Source organism: Rhinolophus sinicus, chromosome 6, assembly GCF_057876585.1.
Source record: "Rhinolophus sinicus isolate RSI-liver-muscle chromosome 6, RSI-T2T, whole genome shotgun sequence".
Lineage (NCBI taxonomy): Eukaryota > Metazoa > Chordata > Mammalia > Chiroptera > Rhinolophidae > Rhinolophus > Rhinolophus sinicus.
The window spans coordinates 30996725-31020466 of record NC_142506.1 but is presented as its reverse complement, the minus strand read 5'-3'; the positions used below and the strand labels follow the sequence as shown (position 1 = coordinate 31020466).

At 38.6% G+C, this 23742-nt stretch overlaps 1 protein-coding gene across 2 annotated transcripts in view; it reads left to right on the top strand.

The window, feature by feature from the left end:
• Nucleotides 1–12716, top strand: part of SPAG1 (sperm associated antigen 1) — a 60622-nt gene extending 47906 nt beyond the window's left edge. For both annotated transcript variants that reach the window (XM_019757642.3, XM_074316847.2), the window contains exons 15-19: nucleotides 2592–2724; nucleotides 4564–4690; nucleotides 9704–9868; nucleotides 10930–11298; nucleotides 11398–12716. In XM_019757642.3, the coding sequence (XP_019613201.3) occupies nucleotides 2592–2724; nucleotides 4564–4690; nucleotides 9704–9868; nucleotides 10930–11298; nucleotides 11398–11529 (926 nt within the window). In that variant the 3' untranslated portion in view covers nucleotides 11530–12716. The remainder of the gene's footprint in view (nucleotides 1–2591; nucleotides 2725–4563; nucleotides 4691–9703; nucleotides 9869–10929; nucleotides 11299–11397) is intronic.
• The last annotated feature ends 11026 nt before the right edge of the window (nucleotides 12717–23742 follow it).

Sequence of the window (23742 nt, the reverse complement as noted above, 5' to 3'; positions counted from 1 at the left end):
GCATGAACTGAGGCGTCAGATTAAGTTAAGACTCCGTTTTCTCTCTTTCTAGCTACAGAGTCTTAAGAAGTTGCTACCTACCTCCAGTGTCCTAGTGTATGTGAAAGGGGGAAATATTAGTAACTATCTCATGGAGTTTTTCTCAGCAATGAATGGAGATATGCATATAAAATACTTAGCACGTACTGACTGTGTAAGACTATAGTAACCTCCATAGAGGTTAAGTTAGCATTATTATTAAGAAGTAGCAGCATATAACATAAACACCTATGTAGCAGGCACTTCCTTCTACCTTATATCATGGTTGTTAACATATCTTCATTGCCATAGTACCTACCTCATTGCTTTGTGCAGAGTGTTTAATAAATGTGCCTTCACTCTTTCTGTTTTAAAGCCAGTTGAAGGCAGGCCCCATTTCTCCTGCCTGTTTAGGAACTCCGTGTGTGTTCCCCAGGTTGAGCTTCATCTTGCAGACACTCTGAAATTCCTGAGCCGTGACGTCCCAGTGGCGAGTGTTAGACCCTCATCCTGTCCATTGCCTAGAAAGAAGATACAGGGAACATCTGCCGAGGCTTTTGGATGGTCTAGCAGTCCTAGGAAAATGACGGAGAGCTCTATAATTTTCTTGAGTCCATTATTAATGAGGACTGGCACAAAGTGTTTGCTCGGTGAAGGGTAGCTGGTTATTATTAAGAAAGTGTGTGTATGTGCTAACCATACTGTGGATATGTGACAGCAAATCAGAAGCACAGGTATAAGCCGCTTTTTCTGTTCACAGTGTGCTGATTATTAGGGAGAATGGATACCAAAGGCTTACAAACATTGGGGGGGAGAAAAGCTTGAGGAAAGTTTTTCAGCAAATTGAGGAGAAAAAAATCCGCTGTAATATTTTATTTTAGGGCTGATGTACACCAGGATTTGTGGGGAGTGTCATTTGGCCCCGTTGTGTGGGATCCTATGAAATATTAGGCAGAAATATTCTGTTATTCGAAATAAAAGATGAAAAATTAACTAATATTTCATGCTGTTTGTACAGATGGACAAGTAAGATTATCATTTACATTCCAGTTTATACTATAAATTCACTACATCTATCAAGATTTTTAGGTCACAGAATTTAAAGGTATATTTTAAATTTTAAGTTAAGGATTTTTATTTTATGTCAAGTTACTTGATAGGATAAAGCTACTACAGAGATTTAAAACTTTAAATGTTAATAACTTTATGTGTGTTAGAAAACTTTGGTTGCGAGTAACACTTAAATTGTAAGGCATGGTTTTGTCTCATGTAACTGAAAGGGCCCAGACAGGCTCTAAAATCATACACGACTCATCAGCGCTCAGGCTCTGGTCAGAAACAATAAAACCATAGAAGTTTAGGCCTCATGTCTTCATATCAATCCAATGGGAGAGCGACACCATTGCTTTTGGTGGCATTAATTTTAGAATGAGTGAATATATTACCCCAAAGCTGTAGCTTTTTTAATCCTGTTGTTCTGTTGGCTCGAATTCTATTGGTACTTATTTGAATGGGCCATGTGCCCACTTCTGAGCCAGCCCCTCTGATGAAGAAATGTCATGCCCAGATTGGCTTACTATGGTCTGTGTTCCTGATCAGTAGGGTCAGCTTCCCCTGAATACATGGGCTGAATAGGAGAGGGGTTATGGCTGCTTGGTACTCCTAGGAAGGAGGTAATGGATCCCAAGCAGGGAGTTAGCCATGATCACTGCAAGACAGTAAGTACTGATAAAAGTTGGGACTCTGATTGAAGATAACAGAAAACTTAGTTGTTAATGGCTTAAGCAAAAAGGTGGTTTATTGGCTCTGATCGTGGCAAAGTCCACAGGTGGAGTAGCTGCAGGGAAGGGTGGATTTAGGACTCAGACTGTCTTCCTTAGCCTTCTATGTTGGCCTTTCTTTTGCTATGTTGGCCTCATTCCCAGACAGACTCTCCCTTTGTCTCACAGGATGGCAACATAGCTCCTCCTGTCATCCTCCTGTTCCACGGGAAAGAGTAAGAATTACCTTACTGTCACAAAAATCTTATTGTGGCTCATTGGCTCTCGTAGGCCCACCCCTGACCTATTAGATTATTGTGGCCAAGGGAATATAACATGCTGATTGATGAAACGAAGATTACCCCAAAAGGTAGGGCTAGAGTGGGATTTGCTTTAAACCACAGGAGCAAAGAGTGGAGGAGGTGTGATTTTCCAAGGAAATTTGGGTACTGGACAAATAACTCTTCAGGCTTTAATGGGTTTGTTCATTTTTCGTGAAATAGTTATTCAGCCAAACACTAGATATTTATATCTCCAGCAGAGAAAAGAAGGCATACCAATATGGAGAAAATGGTAGAATTACTTGTATTTTATTTTCTAACTTGAAAATAAAAGTGTCAAAATTGTATAATCATTTTTACTTACAGCCAATTTATCTTTGTATACAAAATTTTGTTCCATTTAGACTTTAGCTCTGCATGGTATGGGATCAAGTTAATTTGCAATAGAAGATTTGCTTTTACATATATACTTAAGATTTTGTAGACCTGCTTATATGAAAACTTCCTCCTTTTTATTTTTTGGGTTTCATAGATGAGAAAATGTTTAAAACCCTTAAAGAAGAAGGAAATCAATGTGTAAAGGACAAAAACTATAAAGATGCCCTTAGTAAATACAGTGAATGCTTAAAGATTAACAATAAGGAATGTGCCATTTATACAAACAGGCAAGTTCTTTGTAACCTTATGTATTTATTATGTTAATATTTTTTATTAAGAAATATAGACATATTAATGGTCAAAGTTTTTTTCCAAAGTTCTGAGAATTTATATAGCAAATTGTCCTAAGTTAGTGTATTTTAAAGAAGTGGGGGCATAAGAGTTCTGGAGAGAAAGGAGCACGTGACGTTGGTGGGCGTGGGAGGTCTGTCGAGGTCAGAGTCACGTGTTCTGCAGGCCGTCATGACCCTTCCTGACTGGCTGGCTGGCTGTGTCTGAACACTGTCCTCCACGATAGCAACAGGAATCAGGAATCACTTGCCTTTCAAATTAGTGTAGTAAGTACCCCTTTTCTCTGGAAGTTTGAAGGTAAGGGACCAGCCTCTTTGTGCAGTAGGAATGGACAGAGAGATTTTCTGGAATGCTGCTCGGGTGTCATCTTTACCATATTATGGTAAAATTATCTAGAATATGGTGATTTGGGGAATTTTAGGTAGATTATGGGGTGACAAGGAAGAAATATAGTTCCTAAAGAGTAGGGACTCACAGCATGAGTTTTTCTAGCTATTTCAGATGAATTCTTTTCAACTTAACCTCTCACTGCTTTGTTTTTGTACATGTTTTCCTCTACTGGCAACCTTTTTGCCAAAAATTTGTCACTAATGTCAACAGGTATTTTTCTGCCCTTCTCCTGTTCAGCTCTGCGGTGTTGGGCGTTAAAGGCCACTCGGTTTTCCCTAGAGACTACACTTGCCTGGCTCTCCTCTTCTTCAGGCTTTTGTTTCCTTGGTATCCTTGGGGCACTAAAGGTGTAGATTCCTTTTCCGCTCTCTGCTCTCTGGCCATTTCATCCTCTCTCAAGCTCCATTTATCACCTTCTAGTGATGGCCCCCAAATCTCTGTCTCTGAGCTTCGGACCTGAGCACTCCCCGCTTCTGCACTCAGGATGGGTTATCATCCCTGACCCACGCCTCCCTCTCCCCGTCTGTCAGAAGCTCAGGTGTCTTACCTTCTACATTTCTCTTCAGTTGTGAGCCCTTCTCTCCACCCTCACTGCCATTCCCTGCTCTGGGCGACCACCATCTTCTGTGTCTGCAGCACACTTCATGGTGGCCTGCAGTCTTGTTCCCTCTCATCTCATTCTCCACGATGTCAGCCCCTATTTAAAAGCCCATCAGTGGATCTCCAGGAAGTTCAGGGTAAAGCTCAACCTCCTTGCCGTGGTTTATAAGGCCGTTCGTGATCTGGCCTGTTTACTCTCCCAGCCTCATCTCTGCACTGCTGTGTCATATGGAACTTTTCTTCATCAAGAACGCCATGTTCTCTCTCTCACTGTAAGACTTTGCACATACTGTGCCCTTGGCCTCCACTCTCCCCTCCCTACATTCTAACTCTCAGCCCAGGGCCTTTGCATTGGATAATGTTCATTTCATACTCTGGGCTTCATCTTAAGTGTCACTTCTTCCGGGAAGTCTTTCTTGACTGCTCCTCCTCTCTCCTCAGCCCCACCAGATCTGATGAGATTCTCCGCCGTGTCCTCCCAGAGCATCCTATACAGATTTTATTGTGTTTGTTTGTTTTCATTACCTGTCTCTTCCACTAGACTGCAGCCTTTTTGAAGGCTGTGGCTGTATTTTGTTTAGTTGTATCCCCAGTGCCATAATTATATGTATTGCAAGAAAATGCCATAATTGGAGTAGTCTTAGTTTTCCATTGAGAAACAGCTGTGGTATAGAAATAGACTTATTCTAAATATTATTCTTATTTCTGATTTTTATTAGCTATCTAATTTTATAGATATGTTATCTTTACCTTTCATAATTCTGAGTTCCATTACATTATACCAGAGCGCTCTGTTACTTGAAGCTGTGCCAGTTTGAAGAGGCAAAGCTGGACTGTGACCGGGCGCTTCAGATAGATAACAGGAATGTGAAAGCATGCTATCGACGAGCTCTTGCTCATAAAGGACTCAAGGTGAGGAAATCTTTATTTTAATATATAAATTTCAGCTCTGAACAAATCATGTGGTTTCCACGAACGCCAATCTTGAGATCGTGGAATAGGAGCAAGATTTTCTGGAATTTAATCCCAGTCCTGTACTAACCAGTCCTGAAACCTTGGAATAGGCCTCAGATTTTCCCTAATTATAACATAGATAATTTCTAAGATTCCTTCCAGCTCAAAAATTATGATTTATTTCCTGAGGACTGTTGTTATTTACAATAGGTCCACTATAAGGGACAGGAAGGATTTTTTACTGAATTATTAAAGGCCGCCAGCAGTGCCATTGGATTCCTCCAGCAAAGGATTGGGGTTGTCTATGGGATGGGAGGAAGGCACCAGAATGGAGGATGGTAGAGACATAGAGGAGATTGGGAAGTTCATGGTGATTTGGGCCTTAAGCTGGCTGGTGGTCAGTGTGAGACTATAGAATGGCATTCTTCTCTAAAAATAAACCAAACCATTATTTTCAAAGAAGGTATTGTATAATTACGCTTTTGTTGATGCACATGCGTGTGTGTTTATGCCAATATTGTGCTGTTTTGATTACTGTAGCTTTGTAATATAGTTTGAAATCAGGAAGCATGATGCCTCCAGCTTTATTTTTTTAAGATTGCTTTGGCCATTTGGGGTGTTTTGTGGTTCCATATGGATTTTAGGATTCTTTGTTCTATTCCTGTGGAAAAATGCCATTGGTATTTTGAGGGATTGCATTGAATTTGTAGATTGCTTTAGGTAGTATGGACATTTTAATAATAATAATATTTTTCCCATCCATGAGCATGGAATATGGGCTTGATCCTGAAGGCGATGGGAACCTCCAGAGGGTGGTAGAGGGCAGCATAGTGGATCAGCTTCAGGAACATTGCAGAAGGTGGATCTAGGGGGCCCAGCATGAAGCAGGGAGATTGGTGAGAGGCCACCAAGGTGACATGCAGATGGATGCCTGAAGGACGTTAATGGCAGAGGGAAGAGAGGTGTGGTAGTTTGCTAAGGCTCCCGTAACAAAGCACCACAGATCGTGGCTTAAACAACAGAAATTTATTCTCTCACGGTTCTGAAGGCTAGAAGTTTGAGATGAAGGTGTTGGCAGGGTTGGTTCGTTTTGAAGGCAGTGAGGGAAGGAGCTGTTCCGGGTCCCTGTCCTCGGCTGTGCCCGCTGGCTTCTCCCTGTGCTTTAATTTGTCTTCTCTCTATACATGTCTGTGTCCAAATTTTCTCTTTTTATAAGGATACCGGTCATATTGGATTAGGACCCACCCTAACGACCTCATTTTAACTTGATTACCTTTTTAAAGAACCTGTTTCCAAATGTGGTTACATTTTGAGGTCCTGTGGATTAAGGAGCTCAACATAACGAACTTTCAGGGAACACGATTCAGCCCATAACAGAAGGTGAGGGTTAACTGAAGGTTGTCTGAAGGTAAAGTTGACAGGACACACTTAGCGGTAAAATATATGGAAGAAGGAACAAAGGGGGTGCCTCCCAGGTTTCTGGCCCTGGTGGTTAAGTGGTCAGTGTGATCATGGAGGGGATGCAGGAAGAGGGAGAAGTTTGAGGGAGGTGAGGGATAGTTTGGTTTTCACCGTATTGGGTTTGAGATAGTTCTTTTCATTCCATGCCCATTACTGACAGGGATGTATCTAAAAATACATTCTGTAACACTGAGGTTGTGTTGGGAGAGGACGGTCATGTTTTTGTGTAGCATATTAAATGAGTACAGTCTGTCCTGAGTGATCTGTCTTTTTCTAGATCCTAGATCCACTCAGGTTGCAGCAGAGCCACACCTGTACAGATGCTGTGACATGACCCCAGGCCAGTGGAGCCGTGCAACCGACTGCCCTTCCTCTCTCCCTTCTCATTTGTTACAGGGTTATTATAATGGGTAACAGATGAATACCCAGATGGAGAGGTACATAGGGTGAGGTCTAGAAGGGTCCCAAGCGCAGGATCTTCTGTCCCCATGGAACTGGGGTGCACCACCCTCCCAGCATATGGATGGGTTCACCAACCTGGAAGCTCCCGCTGCAGTTTATTTACAGTGCCCTCCCCTTTTTTCATGAGCAACACATTTGTAAACCTCACATAAAGATTTCTTACATGTTGTGTGGCACCATCAATTAAAAGAGGCCTCTTCAAATTTTACTCAACTCTTTTTGAGCATAATGGATTTAGGTACATGACGGTGGGTCTGCATGACTTGTGAGTTCACATAGGTCCAAGCTCTTAGAGCAGGTTTACCTCATTCTGGCTGCCTGACGCTTTGAACTTGTTTACCTGACTGAAGGTCAGAGGTATACCAAAGGAAAAGCCAGAATTTTGTACTTCCTTGGAATGAATTCTAGAAATTGTGCTGTGATGCAGAAAGGTAATCCCAGCTTTGAGTAATCCTATCCCACTAGATTATGAGGCCGGCAGCTTGTTTTTCTGGTTTGACTTAACATGTCCTGCAGTTTGAGTTATGTGCCAAATGAATTTCATTTCAGGGTCTTCAGAGGCTACAGCCGCTTATAAAATGTGTCGGCAGCCAGGCCTGGGTCCGCTCCCCCAGCGGGCCGGGAATGAGGAAGGGGCACCAGGAGCAGGTGCCCGGCCTCAGCCCTCAGCTGAACGCTCTGCTTTCTCGAATCTTTTGTTTGTTTTCTAGCTGGCTTTAAAATTTTTTTCTGTATGCCAGCTTTGAAAAATACAGAGCTTTCTTAATGTGCAGCTGTTCTTCCTTCACAAGAAAAGATAACTGAACATTTTACTTTCAGTTACAGTTTGTGTCTTGTGTTGAGCGCTGCGGATGTGTTGGGCTTTGGGAGCATAGGAGTGAGTCAGACACGGTGCCTGTCTTACGGGATCTACAGCTAACGGGGGGGGGGGGGGGGGCTCCAAGAGCACGATATCAAAAAGTAATATCATAAAGTTATTACAGTGTCAGCAAACCCATGTGATATCACAAACCCATGTGATTATACTTCATCTTTTTTTTATTTTTTTAAGGCCTAATGAGGTCAGTAGCAGCTTTTACTGTCCTTTCTGCCAGTGTCACACTCTCTCTTTCTGTAAGCTCTTTTCCCCTTCACTTTGCGTGGCCGCCATGCGTTCTCTGACAACTGGATCGAAAGGCCACTCCTCCCCCCTCGTTAGTATCCACCTCAACCTTTGCATTAAGGACAGTCCATACTTATTGATTCATCTGTTTACTTGTTTACTATTTGCCTTCATAAGATGTAGCTTTCCTAAGAGCTGTTTTTTCTCTGTGCTCCCAGTTCCTGGCACAGGGAAGTGGTCAGTTGCCATCGGTCACGTGAATGCACCTTACCTGACCACTCTGTGGGATCTGGCATCCGGTCCCTTCCTCCACCGAGGCGATGCTGTCTATTTCCTTCCTGCTGTCCTGCCCTCTTGTCACACTTGCCTGTCCCTGTTTTAATACTTATTGAAGTGTGTTTCCTGTTTTCTTAGGTCTCCTCTAAACAGGCAGATTGCTCTTTAGGCACAGACTTTTCTGGAATGGATTAAAAAATTTTTATCAGCTCTTGTGTTAGACTTCCATTTCCAAAGCTGTCGCTCACAAATCTTGATTTTTCAGGCTTCTCACTTGAGCTCCACAGCTGTATCACCTTTCAGCATCTGGGCAGTGCTGCCTTGATCATCCCAAAGATTCTCCCTCTGTGTCTCAGGCTCCTCATCTTGAAAATGGGGACAACAAAAGATTGTATTTATGGGGCTATTGTGAGAGGAAAATAATACTTGCAAAATGCTGAGAATGGTAGGAGTTAGCTGTTGTTATTCCCTCAACTTGCCCCACTGCCCTACTTCCTTACCTCTCAGTGTGGTCACTGCCTAGAACACATAGGATGGAAACACAATGTCATTTGTTGTTTTGTAGCAGGTTCCAGCTGTGCTGTTGTGACACAGTGGTGTGTAGGGATTTGTTACTAATAGTACGTAATGTGCTGTAGTTTGTAAGTAATTTACCTTTTCTTTTTTATAGATTAGAGCAGATTTAAGGTTGTTTTTGAGCACATGACTCCATAACTCTTGCTCTGGTGTGTTGTTGGGTGGAGGGGGAACAGACGTGGCATTATAGCTAGTCCCCCAGGAATGTCACATAACCACTAGCTTATCTTAACCCGTGCCTCAGCCTCCAGTGTACGCTGTTATTGATATGTCATTAATACTCAGAGAGGTTACACATCCCTGGAATTCGGTACCTCTTCACAGGATTAATTTTGGTTTAATCAAAACACGGGCCTAGTCTGTAGTTGTAGAATATGGCCTGTCACAGCAGACTGATTATGTGGCATCTGTTTCTGCTACCAGATTCTGTGCTGTGTTTTGTTAAGCTTAGATTTCCTTTTCTTTCCCCTCGACCTCTCCAGTGTATTGTCTGACTCTTTATGGAAGAATAAGTGTTGACTCTAGCCTATTTGACAGTTTATGACTGTGAAGGGTTTAATAGAACAAAATATTATGGTAACAACATTTTTATAGCCCTTTAATAGGTTTAAAGCACGCATATATTATTTTAATTCATTCATTACTTGGTACAGCCTCATGAAAACTAGAATTGTTATTATTTTAAAGATAAAAACTGAAGCTCAGAAAGGTTAGGTAGGATTTTGTTTAAGTTTTACTGCTAGTAGGTGCTAATATGAGGAGGACATTCGTTATTTCACTTATTCAGTTAACATGCAACAAATGCCTACCATGTGGTAGGGACTGTGAAGGTTGTGGTGATACATAATTGAACTTGAGTCTAATAACTCCAGATTCTGTGCTCTTTTTTCTATAGAGGACGTTTGCTATGTTATGGGTTGCATAATACTATATTTTAGCCCAAGTAGTACCTGAAAAGCCCAACTTAATCATCGTGGTGCTAACGGGAACCCATTCATACACGGTTCACTGCTCAGCTTACTCCCACCTGGACTAATCTGTGCCCCTTCTCCTTTTATGTATGAAAATGATTTTCTCTGCCTTTCTATTTTCAGAATTATGAGAAAAGTTTAAACGATCTTAATAAAGTTCTCCTATTAGACTCCAGTATTGTTGAGGCAAAGATGGAACTGGAAGAGGTAACCAGATTCCTTAATATTAAGGATAATGCAGCATCATTCAACAAAGAAAAGGAGAGGAGGAAAATTGAGATTCAAGAGGTATTTGGATTTGGTTATCTTTGCAAGTCCTCTTTTGGGGATCTTATATTGCATTCTAAGGTCTTATTCCTATGATTTCTGAAAAAAAATTTTAATTTTGTGTTTTTATTCTGATGATCAATGAATAAATTTTTAACCAATTATAACAACAAACTTTTCCTTTGCTGTGATAATTAGCCATTGTATTTTCCTATCTTCGGTCTATGGACAGTGTTCAAAGTCTGAGTTACTGAGGTTCTTCTTTTCTTTCCCCCACCCGCCCATCTGCCCTGGGAGATGCTCTGGGAATCCGTGGCCATTGAGCTTTGCTTCAGGGTAGACATGCAGATCCTGACAGGACTGATTTCATTTTAGTGGCCCTGCAAGCTACGTTCCATAGAGATTTTCCAGTTTGATTCAGACCCTGTTAGCACTCTGAGGCCTCATCAGAGGTCTTGGACTACCCCAGAATCAAACCTACCTTTGTGATTTCAGATAACTCAATGTCTTGGGCTATAGCTTTCTGCTTTGCCTTTAGTGAAGAATGTCAGCATATGAATTCCTGTGTATTCGTGAATATTAATATCTCATTTATCATATTACATTTCCACTGAGAGCAAGAGACTAAAATGTGAGAGAGGCTAGGAAGTTTTTTCCCTCTAAGGAGGGAAGAACTGTTTTAAGAGAATTAAAAAATGTAAGTTCACTTCTCTGTTAAATGTAAGGAAATAAGTAAATATAAAAGTTATGAAAAAGATGAAGTTGTTACAGGTCTTCTTTTATACGGCAGTTTTATTCATGGAAAATTATAAAAATAAAATTTTATTGTCATATTTTCAATGTTAAAAATATTTTTAAACTTTACAAAGGAATACTTTTATGAATGCTATACCTTAAAATTTCTCTTGTTAAAACAAGTAGATTTATGGTTTATTACAAATAATACATTTTTCACTTTAGAACTTAACTGAAACACAGTCTGCTTGTGTTTTTTCAATTCCTTCTCATTTTAATAAATGTAATTTGGGATGTGTGCAGTGGCTGTTCTTTGTGTCACATTGCAATTTTTTTTCCCCATGAAGGTGAATGAAGGCCATGAAGAGCCTGAAAAGACGTCAGAGGAGGTCTCCACTGACTGCCTTCCATCTGTGAAGGGGCACACAAGCAATGGGCCACCAGACTGCTCTGAAAAACTAGCGATCGCCAAGCCTAACAATGCCTATGAATTTGGTCAGGTTATAAATGCTGTCAGTACTAGGAAAGATAAAGAAGCCTGTGCACACCTCTTAGCCATCACTGAACCGAAAGATTTGCCAGTGTTGTTGAGTAACAAACTTGAAGGGGATATATTCCTCCTCCTCATTCAGTCCCTGAAAAATAACCTTATTGATAAAGATCCCTCATTGGTATATCAGCATCTTTTATATCTGAGTAAAGCAGAAAGGTTTAAGGTAAGTGGCAAAATATTAATACAGATTGATTATTTTAGGGTTTCTATAATTTTACAATGTGAATATTTTACACTAATATAATTTTTCTCCTTCTTTCAGATGATGTTGACACTAATTAGCAAGAGCCAAAAGGAGCAAATTGAACAGCTGTTTGATGACCTCTCATACAAACCAAACAAACATTTTACTTTAGAAGATATTCAGGCCCTAAAAAGGCAGTACGAGCTTTAAATCAAGATTATTGTTAGATTTCTTCCATGCATGTATGTGTCCCAGTAATGCTAATGAGATGGTATTGTAATACAGCTGCATGGATAAAACCTGGCTTAGAAAAGATCCCTTGGTCTGGACTATAAAATATTTTACTTATTTTTATACATAGAACATGTATATTCTACAGTCTGCTTTTTATTAGTTGTAAATATTTTATTATGTACCAGAGCTAACATCTTTATATTTAACAATAAGTATATTTGGAACTGGTTAAAATGTATTTTAATTTATAGCATACATTTTCTTTTAATAACTTGTTAAAAATTTGAGTTAAATTACATTTTTGGGCTATGAAAAAGTCCACTTAAGTTTGACAGAAATGTATTTCTTTAAAATTCATTTTTAACAGTGAAAATCATTAATAATGATTATTACATCACCTTTATTTCCTGCTAAGATATATACACGCCCATTTTATACTTCTTGTATATTACAGTCTGCTAAGATGAAATGGATTATATGTCTATAATATGAAATTATTATTAAATAAACTGATTATTAATTTAGAACTATAAGAGGAACTTATTTTTTTCTAAATCAAGAACAAATTGCCAAGAATTTCTACAACTTTTTACTAGATTTTAAAAAGCTACTTTCCCTTATGAATTGTTATGTAAGCAGCAACAAAACAACCAATATAGAAAAGTAAACTAAGCCTGCTTTTCTATTTGAATTATCACCCCCAAATATTTAAAGGCCTTCTCCCCATCTTTTAACCAAGACCATATTTATTCCCTTAATATAAAAGGGAAGGTGAAGAACTCATCATATTGAAAGCTCCTTTGTTAACTGAGTCAAAATAAAGATATTTCTTAAAACACTCAGGTCTCTCACCAATAGTCTTTAGTCAGTTCTTGTTCTCTGGAGGATTTTCCTGTTCTTTAGAAGTGAACACAAGTGATGCATATCACTTTTAGTATTTCCATATTCTTTATTATTTTATTTAATTTTATATAATTATAAAATATTTTAAAAAATCATTGCGGGTAAATGGTACCTTTCAAACTATGCCATTTTTCTTTAAAACTGTTCTTTCCTTTGTTCATAAGTGAAAATCTACTGTAATGGGTATTTAATTCTAATCATCAAGCAAACAAATTGAAACAAAGTATTCTTCAATGCTATTAAATTTTTGTAAAAGTGTATGATGGAGTGTGTTAGTAACTTTATAGTAGAGACATAAGGAAGCGTCTTTTTTTGTTGACAGTTACATACCCAGCACCTAGCAGCATGGGGTTAAGCTTTCCACCAGTGGCAACCTCTCCCACAGAGGAGGTGGAAAACATTGAGTGAATGTGTGGCTATCCCAGCTGTGTGGGTTGCAGCTAGAGAAATCCACTTCTTTTCCGCAGCATCCAGAGTACTGAGGTAGCACCTCCATTACGGAGGGGAGGGAAAAGCAAGCAAAGGAAACGGATAAGAATATCAAAGCACATTAAAGGAACATGGTTCCTGGTGTCTGCTTCAGGACTTCATCAGAAAATATGCCCAAAAGCCTCTGGGAATATCCCACTCAATCTCCCCACCGGGTCTGTGGGTACCCCCAAAGCCACAAGTGCCAAACCCAGACCTCCTCCCACTCTGGCCAGATCCTTGTGTAGCTTCCAAAGAACAATAGTGAAAGCAGATCCAGTAATCGGAGTGTTCTCAGAAAAATGGACCAGGGTTGGTGGGCAAGGGTGAAACCAGCTGGAATTATAGCACCACTTTCTGGAAAACAAGGTTTCCAGCAGCCAGCCTAGTGAGTTATAAGAAGACAAGATGTAAAAGATTAAGAATTCTGCCAGAGAGAGTGATAAGAGTGGAATAATTCTTCCCATTCAAAAGCCGAGGAAACCCCTGTTACAGCACCACCAATGATCAGTAATCCAACTGAAGGCAATAAAGATTTAAGACGGTGTCTGCTACTTCAAATGTGACACCAGCAATGCAGAAACTCAAGGAACATGAAAATAAAATATGTCCTAACCCCCAAAAGACACCAATAATTGTACAACCAAGCTCAAAGCCACAGAATACTGTGAGCTAATTGATAAAGAATTTAGAATACAGTAGTCCTCCCTGCCTTATCCATGGTTTTGTTTTTTTTGCAGTTTGTTACCTGCAGTAAACCACAGTCCAAAATTATTAAATGGAAAAATTCCAGAAATAAACAATTTATAAGTTTTAAATTACATGCTGTTCTGAATGGCATGATGAAATCTTGTGCTGTCCCGCTTGTCCTGCTCAGGACATGAAACATCCCTTTGTCCAGCATCTGCATGCTGTATACACTACACACCGGTTAGTCAGTAGCTGTCTGGGTTATCAGGTTGACTACCAGTATCACATTGCTTGTATTCAAGTAACCCTTATTTTACTTAATAATGGCCCCAAAGCCTTCACATTTATTATAGTATATTATTATAATTCATATCTTACTGTGTCCAATTTATAAATTAAACTTTCTCATAGATATGCATGTACAGGAAAACACATAGTATTTATAGAGTTTGGTACTATCGACAGCTTCAGACATCCACTGGTGGTCTTGGAACATATCTCCTGCAGTTAAGTGGGGACTACTATAGTTCCTTTGAAGAAATTCAACGAGCTACAAGAAAACTCAAGATATTCAATGATAGTAGGAAGGAAAATACATGAACAAAAGGAACTCTAATGAAGTGATAGAAATAAAATGAAATAAATTCTGGAGGTGAAGAAATCAATGAATGAAATTAATACAATAGAGAGCATCTGTAGTAGAGTAGAGCACATGGATGACAGAATAAAGAACTTAAAGAGTATAGGAATTTTGAAGTAATACAGTTAGAAGAAAAAAGAATGAAAAAGGGAAGAAAGCCTACATGATCTAGGGGGCTCAATCAGAACAGCAAATACCAGAATAATTGGGAATCCAAGTGATAAGAGAGGGAGAAAGAAGCAGGAAGCTTAAAGAAATAATAGCTGAAAACTTCCCAAACCTGGGGAAAGACTTGGACATCCAAATTCATGAAGCTAATACATAGATCACCCTATGCATGACCTCAATGTGAAAATGCCTTCTCCAGGACACATTATAATGAAACTACCAAAAGTCAAGGATAAAGAATCCTAAAGGCAGCCAGGGGCAAAAAGAATGTAACCTACAAAGGAACTCCCCTTAGGCTATCATTTCTTAGCCAAAACCCTTCAGGCTAGGGGAGTGAAATTACATATTCAAAGTGTTAAGATAAAAACTGCCAGCCAAGAATACTCTGTCCAGCAAAGTTATCCCTCAGATATGAAGGAGACGTAAAAGACTGTTCCAAACAAAAGGCCTGGAAATGTATCATTATTAGACCTGCCTTGCAAGAAATGCTGAAAGGAGTTCTTCAAGAGGAAATTAAAAAATGCTAATCAGTGACATGAAAACACCTTTACATTGGTAAAGGTCAGAAACTATACTCAAATTTAGAAAATAATTCTGTAATTTAACCATAGCATAAATGGTAATAATTTAACCATAGCATAACCATAGCATAAAGATTAAAAGAATATATAAAATAACTATAGCTACTATAATTTGTTAAACATAAAAAGAGGTAAAATGTGACATCAAAAATATAAAAGGAGGACAGGGAAAGGGTGGAGACTTTATAGGTGAATGAAGATAAATTGCCATCAGCATAAAATAGAATATTTTATCCATGGGATGTTTTATGTAAGCCTTTTACAAAGGAAAAATCTAGAGATTCACAAAAGACTTTTTTAAAGGCAGTGGGGAGGGGGAACAGAGCATATCCCTGTGGGAAATCACCAGTTTACAAAGGTGAAACAAACAGAAGGGGAAAAACAAAGAAGTAAAAAGAAACAATGGAAATACAAAGCAACAGAAAGCATTAAGTTGGCAATAGTAAGTCCTTACATATCAATAAGTAAATGTAAATGGACTGAATTCCCCAAAAGGGACTGAGTGACTGGATTAATTTAAAAACAAAAAACAATCCCAACTATATGCTGTCTACAAGAGACTCCAGCTTTAGGAACACACATAGGCTCAAAGTGAAAGGATGGAAAAAGATACTGCCTACAAGTGGAAACAGAAAGTGGGGATAGCCATATTTACATCAGACAAAATATTATTTAAGCCAAAAATGGTAACGAGAAAAAGAAGGTAATTATATAATAAAAGGGGTCAATACATCAAGAAGATATAACAATTGTAAATATGTGCACTCAACACCAGAACACCTAAATGTATTAAGCAAATACAGATCTGAAGTGAGAAGGAGACAACAATACAATAACAGGGGACTTTAATAGCCCACTTTCAACAATGGATAGATCATCCAGACAAAATCAATAAGGAAATGTTGGAATTAGACCATGCTTTAGACAAAATGGACCTAACAAACATATATAGAACATTACATCCAACAGCAGCAGAATATTTTTCTCACATGCACAAGGAACGTTCTCCAGGATAGATTATAAGATAGGACATAAAACAAGTCTTAGCAAATTTAAGAAGATTGGAATTATACCAGCTATCTTTTCTTACCACATGGTATGAAACTACAACAAGAGGAATATGTCAAAACTCAACACACTTCTGAACAACCAATAGGTCAAAGAAGAAATCAAAAGGGAAATAAATGTATCAAGACAAACGGAAATTGAAATAGAACATACCAAAAGTAGTTCTGAGAGGGAAGTTTATAGCAAAAAATACATATATTAAGAAATTAGAAAGCTCTCCAATAAACTTTACACCTCAAGAAACTACAAAAAGGATAAACTCGAAGTTTGCAGAAGGAAGAAAATAAAGACCATACCAGGAATAAGTGAAATAGAGACCAGAGAAACAATAAAAAAGATCGGCAAAACTAAGAGCTGGGTTTTCAAAGATAAACAAAATTGACAGACCTTTAGCTAGACCATGAAAAAAAGACTCAAAATCAGAAGTGAAAGAGGAGACATTACAACTGACACTATAGAAATACACAGGATCGTAAGTGACTACTATGAACAATGATTATAATGTATGCCAAAGAATTAGACAACCTTGAGGAAATGGATAAATTCCCAAGAATAGAACTACTGAGACAGAATCAGGAAGAAATACAAAAGAGACCAGTAACAAGTAAAGCCAGATAAGGACACTATAAGGAAACTATAGAGAATATACTTGATGTAACAATTCTCAAAATACTAGCAAACTAAATTCAAGAACCCATTACAAGGATTATAAAACAGGACTAAGTGGAATTTATCCCTGGGATACAAGGATGGTTCGACATACTCAGATCCATAAATGTCATACACCACATTAATAAAATGAATGATAAAAATTGCATGATCATCTCAATAGATGCAGCAAAAGCATCTGACAAAATACAACATCCTTTTATAATAAAAATCCTCAACAGATTGGGTGTAGAAGAAACATACCTCAACATAATAGAGGCTATATGTGACAAAGCCACAGCTAATCTTATACTCAACAGTGAAAATTAGAAAGCTTTCCTTCTAACAACACAAGGATGCCCACTTTTATCATTCTTATTCAATAATAGTACTGGAAGTCCTAGCTAGATCAATTAAGCAAGACAAATAAAAGCTATCCAAATCAGAAAGGAAGAAATTCTTATTCCTTGCAGATGATATGATTTTATATACAGGCATACCTTTATTGCGTGCCTCACTTTACTGCACTTCCCAGATGTTGTATTTTTTACAAACTGAAGGCAAGATTTTCCACCAGCAAAAAGATTATGACTCACTTTATTCCGATATACGCTTCACTACAGTGGTCTCAAACTGAACCTGCGATATCTCCAAGGTATGCCTGTACAGGAAATCCCAAAGACTCGACCACAAAACTGTTGGAACTAATCAAAGTCAGTAAAGTTTCAGGATATAAAAACATACAGAGATCAGTTGCATTTCTATACACTTAACAATGAAACATATGGGGGAAAAAAACAAACTACCCCGTTTCACAATAGCATCAAAAACAATACCAGGAATAAATTTAACCAAGGAAGTGAAAGATCTGTAACAATGAAAACTACAAGCCATGGTTAAAATAAATCAAACACAAACTAGTGAAAAGATATCCTATGCACATGGATCAGAATTGACATTATTAAATGTCCATACTAACCCAAACCATTCATATATTCAATGCAATCCATATCAAAATTCCAAAGGCATTTTTCATGGAAATAAAAAATGCCTAAAATTTGTAAACTCCTAAAATGGAACTCCAAAAGACCCCAAATAGCCAAAGCTATTAGAAAGAAGAGCAAAGCTGGAGGCATCACACTTCCTGATTTCAAACTATATGTACTACAGAGTTATAGTAATTAAAACAGTATGGTACTGGCATAAAAATAAACATATAGAATAATGGAACAGAATAAAAAGCCCAGAATTAAATCCCCTCATATATGATTAACATTCAACAGAGAGGCAAGACACTCAATGGGTAAAGGATAGTTTCTCCAATAAGTGGTATTGGGAAAACTGGATAAACACATGCAGAAAAAATGAAATTCGACTCCTAATTTTACACCACTCAAAAATTAACTTGAAATAGGTCAAAGACATAAACATAATACCTGATACTGTAAAACTTCTAGAAGGAAACATAGGAAAGAATCTCCTTGACATTGGTTTTAGCAATGATTTTTTTGATGTGACACCACAGCACAAACAAAAGCAAAAATTAATAAGTGGGACTACATCAAACTGAAAAGCTTCTGCACAGCAAAAGAAACAGTCAACAAAATGGAAAGGTAACCTACAGGAGAAAATATTTGCACAGTGTATATCAGATAAGGGGTTAATAACCAAAACATATAAATAACACATACTATTCAATAACAACCAATCTGATTTAAGAATGCCACAGGAACTAGACATTTTCCCAAAGAAGACATCCAAATGACCAACAGGTACATGAAATGATGCTCAACATCACTGATCTTCAAGGAAATGCAAATCAAAATCACAATGAAATATCACACTTGTTTGAATGGCTGTCATCAAAAAGACAGATAAATGTTGGTGAGGATGTGAAGAAAAGAGACCCTTGTACACTGCTGGTAGAAATGCAAATTGGTTCAGCTACTACGGAACACAGTATGGATGTTTCTCAAAAAACTGAAAATAGAAATACCATGTGACTCAGCCATTCCACTTTGGGTGTATGCCCAAAGGAAATGAAACTGGTATCAAAGAGATATATTCACCCCCATGTCTACTGCAGCATTATCCACAATAGCCAAGATGTGGAAACAATTGAAGTGCCCATTAACTGATGAATGGATGAAGATACACACACACACACACACACACACACACACACACACACACACACACAGTGGACTATCATTCAGCCATAAGAAGGAAGGAAATCCTGCCATTTACAAAAACATGGACGGACCTTGAGAACATTATGCTCGGTGACATAAGTCAGGCAGAGACAAATACTTTTTATGCCATCACTTCTTTGTGATAATCCAAACTCATAAAAACAGTAAAATGGTGGTTACCAGGGGACAAGGGATTGGAATAGGAGAGATATTGTTAAGTATATGAACTAGCAACTAGCAGACAAGTCCTAGAGACCTAATGCACACTATAGTGATTACATTATAAACATCAAACTTGCTAAGAGACTGGAGCTTAATTATTCCCACCACAAAAAAAGAAATGATAATTATGTGACACGATAAAGGTGCTAGCCAGCACTACAATGGCAATAATTACAATATGTAAGTATCAAATCAACATGTACACCTTAAACTTATACAATGTTATACACAATGTCAAATATATTTCAATTTTAAAAAATAATTGTAGGGGACATTTTTTGAGCTTCACTTTGTGCCAGGCACTGAGTAGTTTCTCACATACTGCCTAATTTAATCCTTATAACAACTCTGTTATAGATGAGGAAACCATGACACAGAAAATTTAAGTTCAATCAAATCTTTGTAAATTAACAAGGATTACAAATGTTGCAAGAGGTCAATCCAGGGCAGTCTGTCTTTTGAACTCATACTCACTGTGCTGTGTAATGTAAAATATTAAATATATGAATGGAATAATGAGAAAGCTGCCTCGCCTTTAAGAGGTACAGCTTACTAGAAGCAATGAATATGTAAATTATCAGTCTTGGTACACTAATAGAGGTGTTTGTAATGATTACACAGAGTAAGAAGGAAGCCCAGTACTGCCTGTGAGAGCATTAGGAAAAGTTTCAAGGAGGTGATGTTGCAGCTTGAGTTTGTCATTTGGACAGCAGAACAGGACACGCCAGGAAGAGGAAACAAGACACAAAGGCATCCAAATGCATGTGAAGGTGCATGTTGAATGAAAGTCTGAAGTAACTAGGCATATTTGGGGAACTGCATGTAATCTTATATTAGTGGAGCAAAAAAGTTTGTGTGATAAGCCTGAAGGAATGATAGTGGGTAAAGCAGAAAGCTGCATACTGGATATAAAATGGTAGAAATATCAGAGAATGAATTACACAAGTAGTTCCTTTGTAAGTCAGGCATTACCAGTCTTAACCAACACTTTGTTTTCTTTTCCTTCTGGACATACACAAGCCTGTACTTTTCAGCCTCTTTGTGATTGGTTAGGGCCCTATGACCAATTCTGCCAATCGGGTAGAGGTAGAAGTGATGTGTGAGCCAAAGGATGGAAGAGCTGGCACAGAGCTCTCCATGGTCTTCTCCCTTGCTGCAGAGTGTCTGTTTCTGTTAGTGGGTTACAAGATGAGGACGCCTTCATCAGCCTGGTTCTTTGAGTGATGATACGAAGCAGAGTCCTCCCATTTTCCACTGGATAGCAATAAATAAGCTTTTTCTTTCTCTCTCTCTCCCTCCGTTTCTCCCTCCCTCTCCTTCTTTCCTTTCCACTGAGATTTTGGATTGTTTGTAATTATGTCCAAAGACTTAACCTCCTCAGTCTGTTTCCATGTTTTGTCTATCTTAAGCCCTTCAATTTTTCTTCAGCCCCGACCTGTAAAATTAACTTCCAACTGTTCCTCTCCACATAAACGTTTCCCAGATACTTCAAATGTAATATGCCCCAAACTGAACTGTTCCCTCAAATTCAGGTGCAACTGACCCCGTAGCTCGGTGAAAGGTACCAGTGCTCACAAACCTCAGCTTCATCCTTGACTTTTCCTTTTCCAAACTCCCCATCCAGTCTTCTCCCCGGGCAAACTGTTTAATTACCCAGATATGGCACACTCACCCAACACTGACCCTGCTCCCAGTGCCTTCTCCCTCTGACCCCCCCCCCCCAAACCACAAAGCTAAATTCTTGGTCATCCTTTAAAATCCAGTTCAAATGTCACTTAGCAGGGGCTTTTCCTCACCTGCCTTGGCTGAGTTAAATGATCTGTCGTCGTTTTCTCAGACGGCTATGTGCATAGTTCTGTCATAGCTCTAACCACTGTTTTTGGTGTTCTGAGTTGCCTTGTCTGTGACACAGAATGTCTGGCTTGGTTTTGTTCCCCACATTACTCAGCAGAATGCCTGGCACAACAGAGTCAATAAATCTCTGAATGAATGAGAAGCATTACTAACTTTGTAATTACATTTTTGGGTACATATATTACTTAAAGTATTTCAGTAGAATGTTAGCACTTGTTACCGTACATCTAGTGGGTTGCTGTAAATCATGCATCGGGAAGTAGGAAAGTCTCAAAGTAATTCTATACAGAGTGAGGGTGATTTATCAGCAAGGCTTACATGTATGCCATAGGGACCTTATAAGAAAAGTTTCTAGACATAAGAGTGAAAGAAAAAATATTAAACGAAAAAGGGTGGGGGGCAGGGGAACCAAAGTTTCTTAAATTAAAATGGTAAGTGACAATACTTACTGGGTATATAAGACCCGAGCAAATCACAATCACTGGGCTTACATTTGCACGTTTTTAAATGATTATCATCTGAGTTGACATCATGTTAACCGTGAAATAACACATGAAACTACCTCTAAGCTATATGCAATATAGGAGACTATCACTATTTCTGGTTCATGAAAGCTCCCTGTGTATAGCGTCTGAATTAGGTTTCCACATCTAACCCTGGACCATCAGTTACTGTCCAATCTCTGCCGTTGTTACCACATGATGCCCTGGGCCAGCACCCTGGTCAGCCTCAGCCTCCTGACCGTCACTGAGATAACCGAGGCCCCTCCATGTGCCTGCTCTAATCAGCGTCCCTTCCTTTTGACTCATCACCAAATTTTCCCCCTTCTTCTCTCTACCAGAAAGGAGTCTTCCCTCTTCTTTCTAATGCTGGTCCCTGATCCTATCCCTTCTTCGAGTTCTTTCCTCCAAGAATTATACCTTCTCTTGTGCATCTGCAATATGTCCCTTTCTACGGTCACCTTCCTCTCAGCCTACAAACCTACTCAAGTCTTCCCCACCTAAAGAAAAGCTTTCAATCTTTTAAGCTTCCATCCTTTCCTATACCATCATGTTTTCAAACATTGCTAACTTTCTCTGTTTTTCCCACCTTCAAATTTCATTGTTTAAGAGAAATTTGGCTTCAAACTCCCGTTTCTATTGAAACTGCTCTCAACAACCTGTTTACATCCAGAAGCCTTTTCTTGGTCATAGAATTTGGATCACATGGTAGCCTGAAGAGATTTTTTAAAGATCGTCTCATCTAAATCTAACCCTTTTATATCAAAGCCCAAATAAGAACACAACCAAATATTGTGTGAAATGTTGAGAAACTGACTGCACTGGTTTTGTGCTTTTGCTGAGATTCGTGGGCAAAAGAAGTGAAAATTGGAAGGTGAAGAAGGAAAGTCTTAAGGGCAGCTACAATATTGACACTAAAATGGCTATTGTATTTCTGAATTACTCAGACTGAACGATAATCTAGGCAAATTCAGAAAGTACCTCCTTCATGAACAAGATCTCAAAATGCAAAGGGCCCTACAATTTGATGCCACTGACGTGGATATATTGAGAATTTGATGTCTGTCAGGAAAGCTTCAAAAACATGGTGCTGTAAGTTTAACCTTCCCCACTTAGGCATTCTGGTGGAAACTCCCTTCATGTGACCAACCTGTGACGCCTCACTGTTAGAAATGGTGTATTTTTCAACACAAGCCTTCTCAGCAGGAGTACAAGGGGTTGATGCTCAGTTGTGTGCAAAGAGATTAATCATAAGTTACAACAAAACATTATGTTAAAGGAATTTCAAAGGTGTTTCTTATACTTGTTTTTCTGATATATTACGGATTTTTCTATCAAGGAATAAGATAGAGCAAAATGTGTTCATTTGGAATTTGTTTTATTCTATTAGCCAGTAGGTACCACTCAGACCAGAAGGGCTCATAAAGACTAATGTGAAAGTCATAGAATCCTGCCTCTCGATTCTCTACAGAAAGGATGTCTGTTAGCAGAAATCTATCTCCAGAATACAATAAATTTCATCAAGTTTACAGGTTTTAATGCATTTTCCCAAAAATCAAATAAAAGGGATGGTTGAAGGTAAAAGACCAATGAAAAAGCAGGAGACAAGATGATAAGAGTCCCACAACTGCCTTCTCTTTTTTTGCCTCTGTGAAACTGCTTTAGGGCATAGACTTTGGTATCAGATAAACCTGAAATTAAATCCCAACTGATATTCAGGATCTGTATAGGTTCCTCACCTGCAAAACGCGGAGGGATATCTTACTACCAATTTAGGGTCGTCGTAATACTATGTAGTTCATGAAAACTGCCTGGTGGTACTACTGTGTTTCTCCGACAATGTGACCTAGCTGGACCATCAGCTCTAATGCATCTTTTGGAGCAAAAATTAATATAAGACCTGGTATTATATTATATAATTATATAAGACGAGGTTTTATATTAAAATAAGACCAGGTCTTATATTAATTTTTGCTCCAAAAGACGCCATTAGAGCTAATGGTCTGGCTAGGTCTTATTTTCGGGGAAACAAGGTAAGTACCTTGTATTTCCTTCCATGTGTATAACTGCTTTCTTCCCGTAAGAATAATGATCTCATCTATGTTGTTAGAAAAGGATAAAAAAACTCTTTTCAAATACTATGGACACTTTCATATTTACTTACTGGATAAGAGACACACATTAGGACTCTTTCAGACAGAAACAATATAACCAGAGAAGGGGCTGGCCTTGGAAGACTGACTGGTGCCATCTCC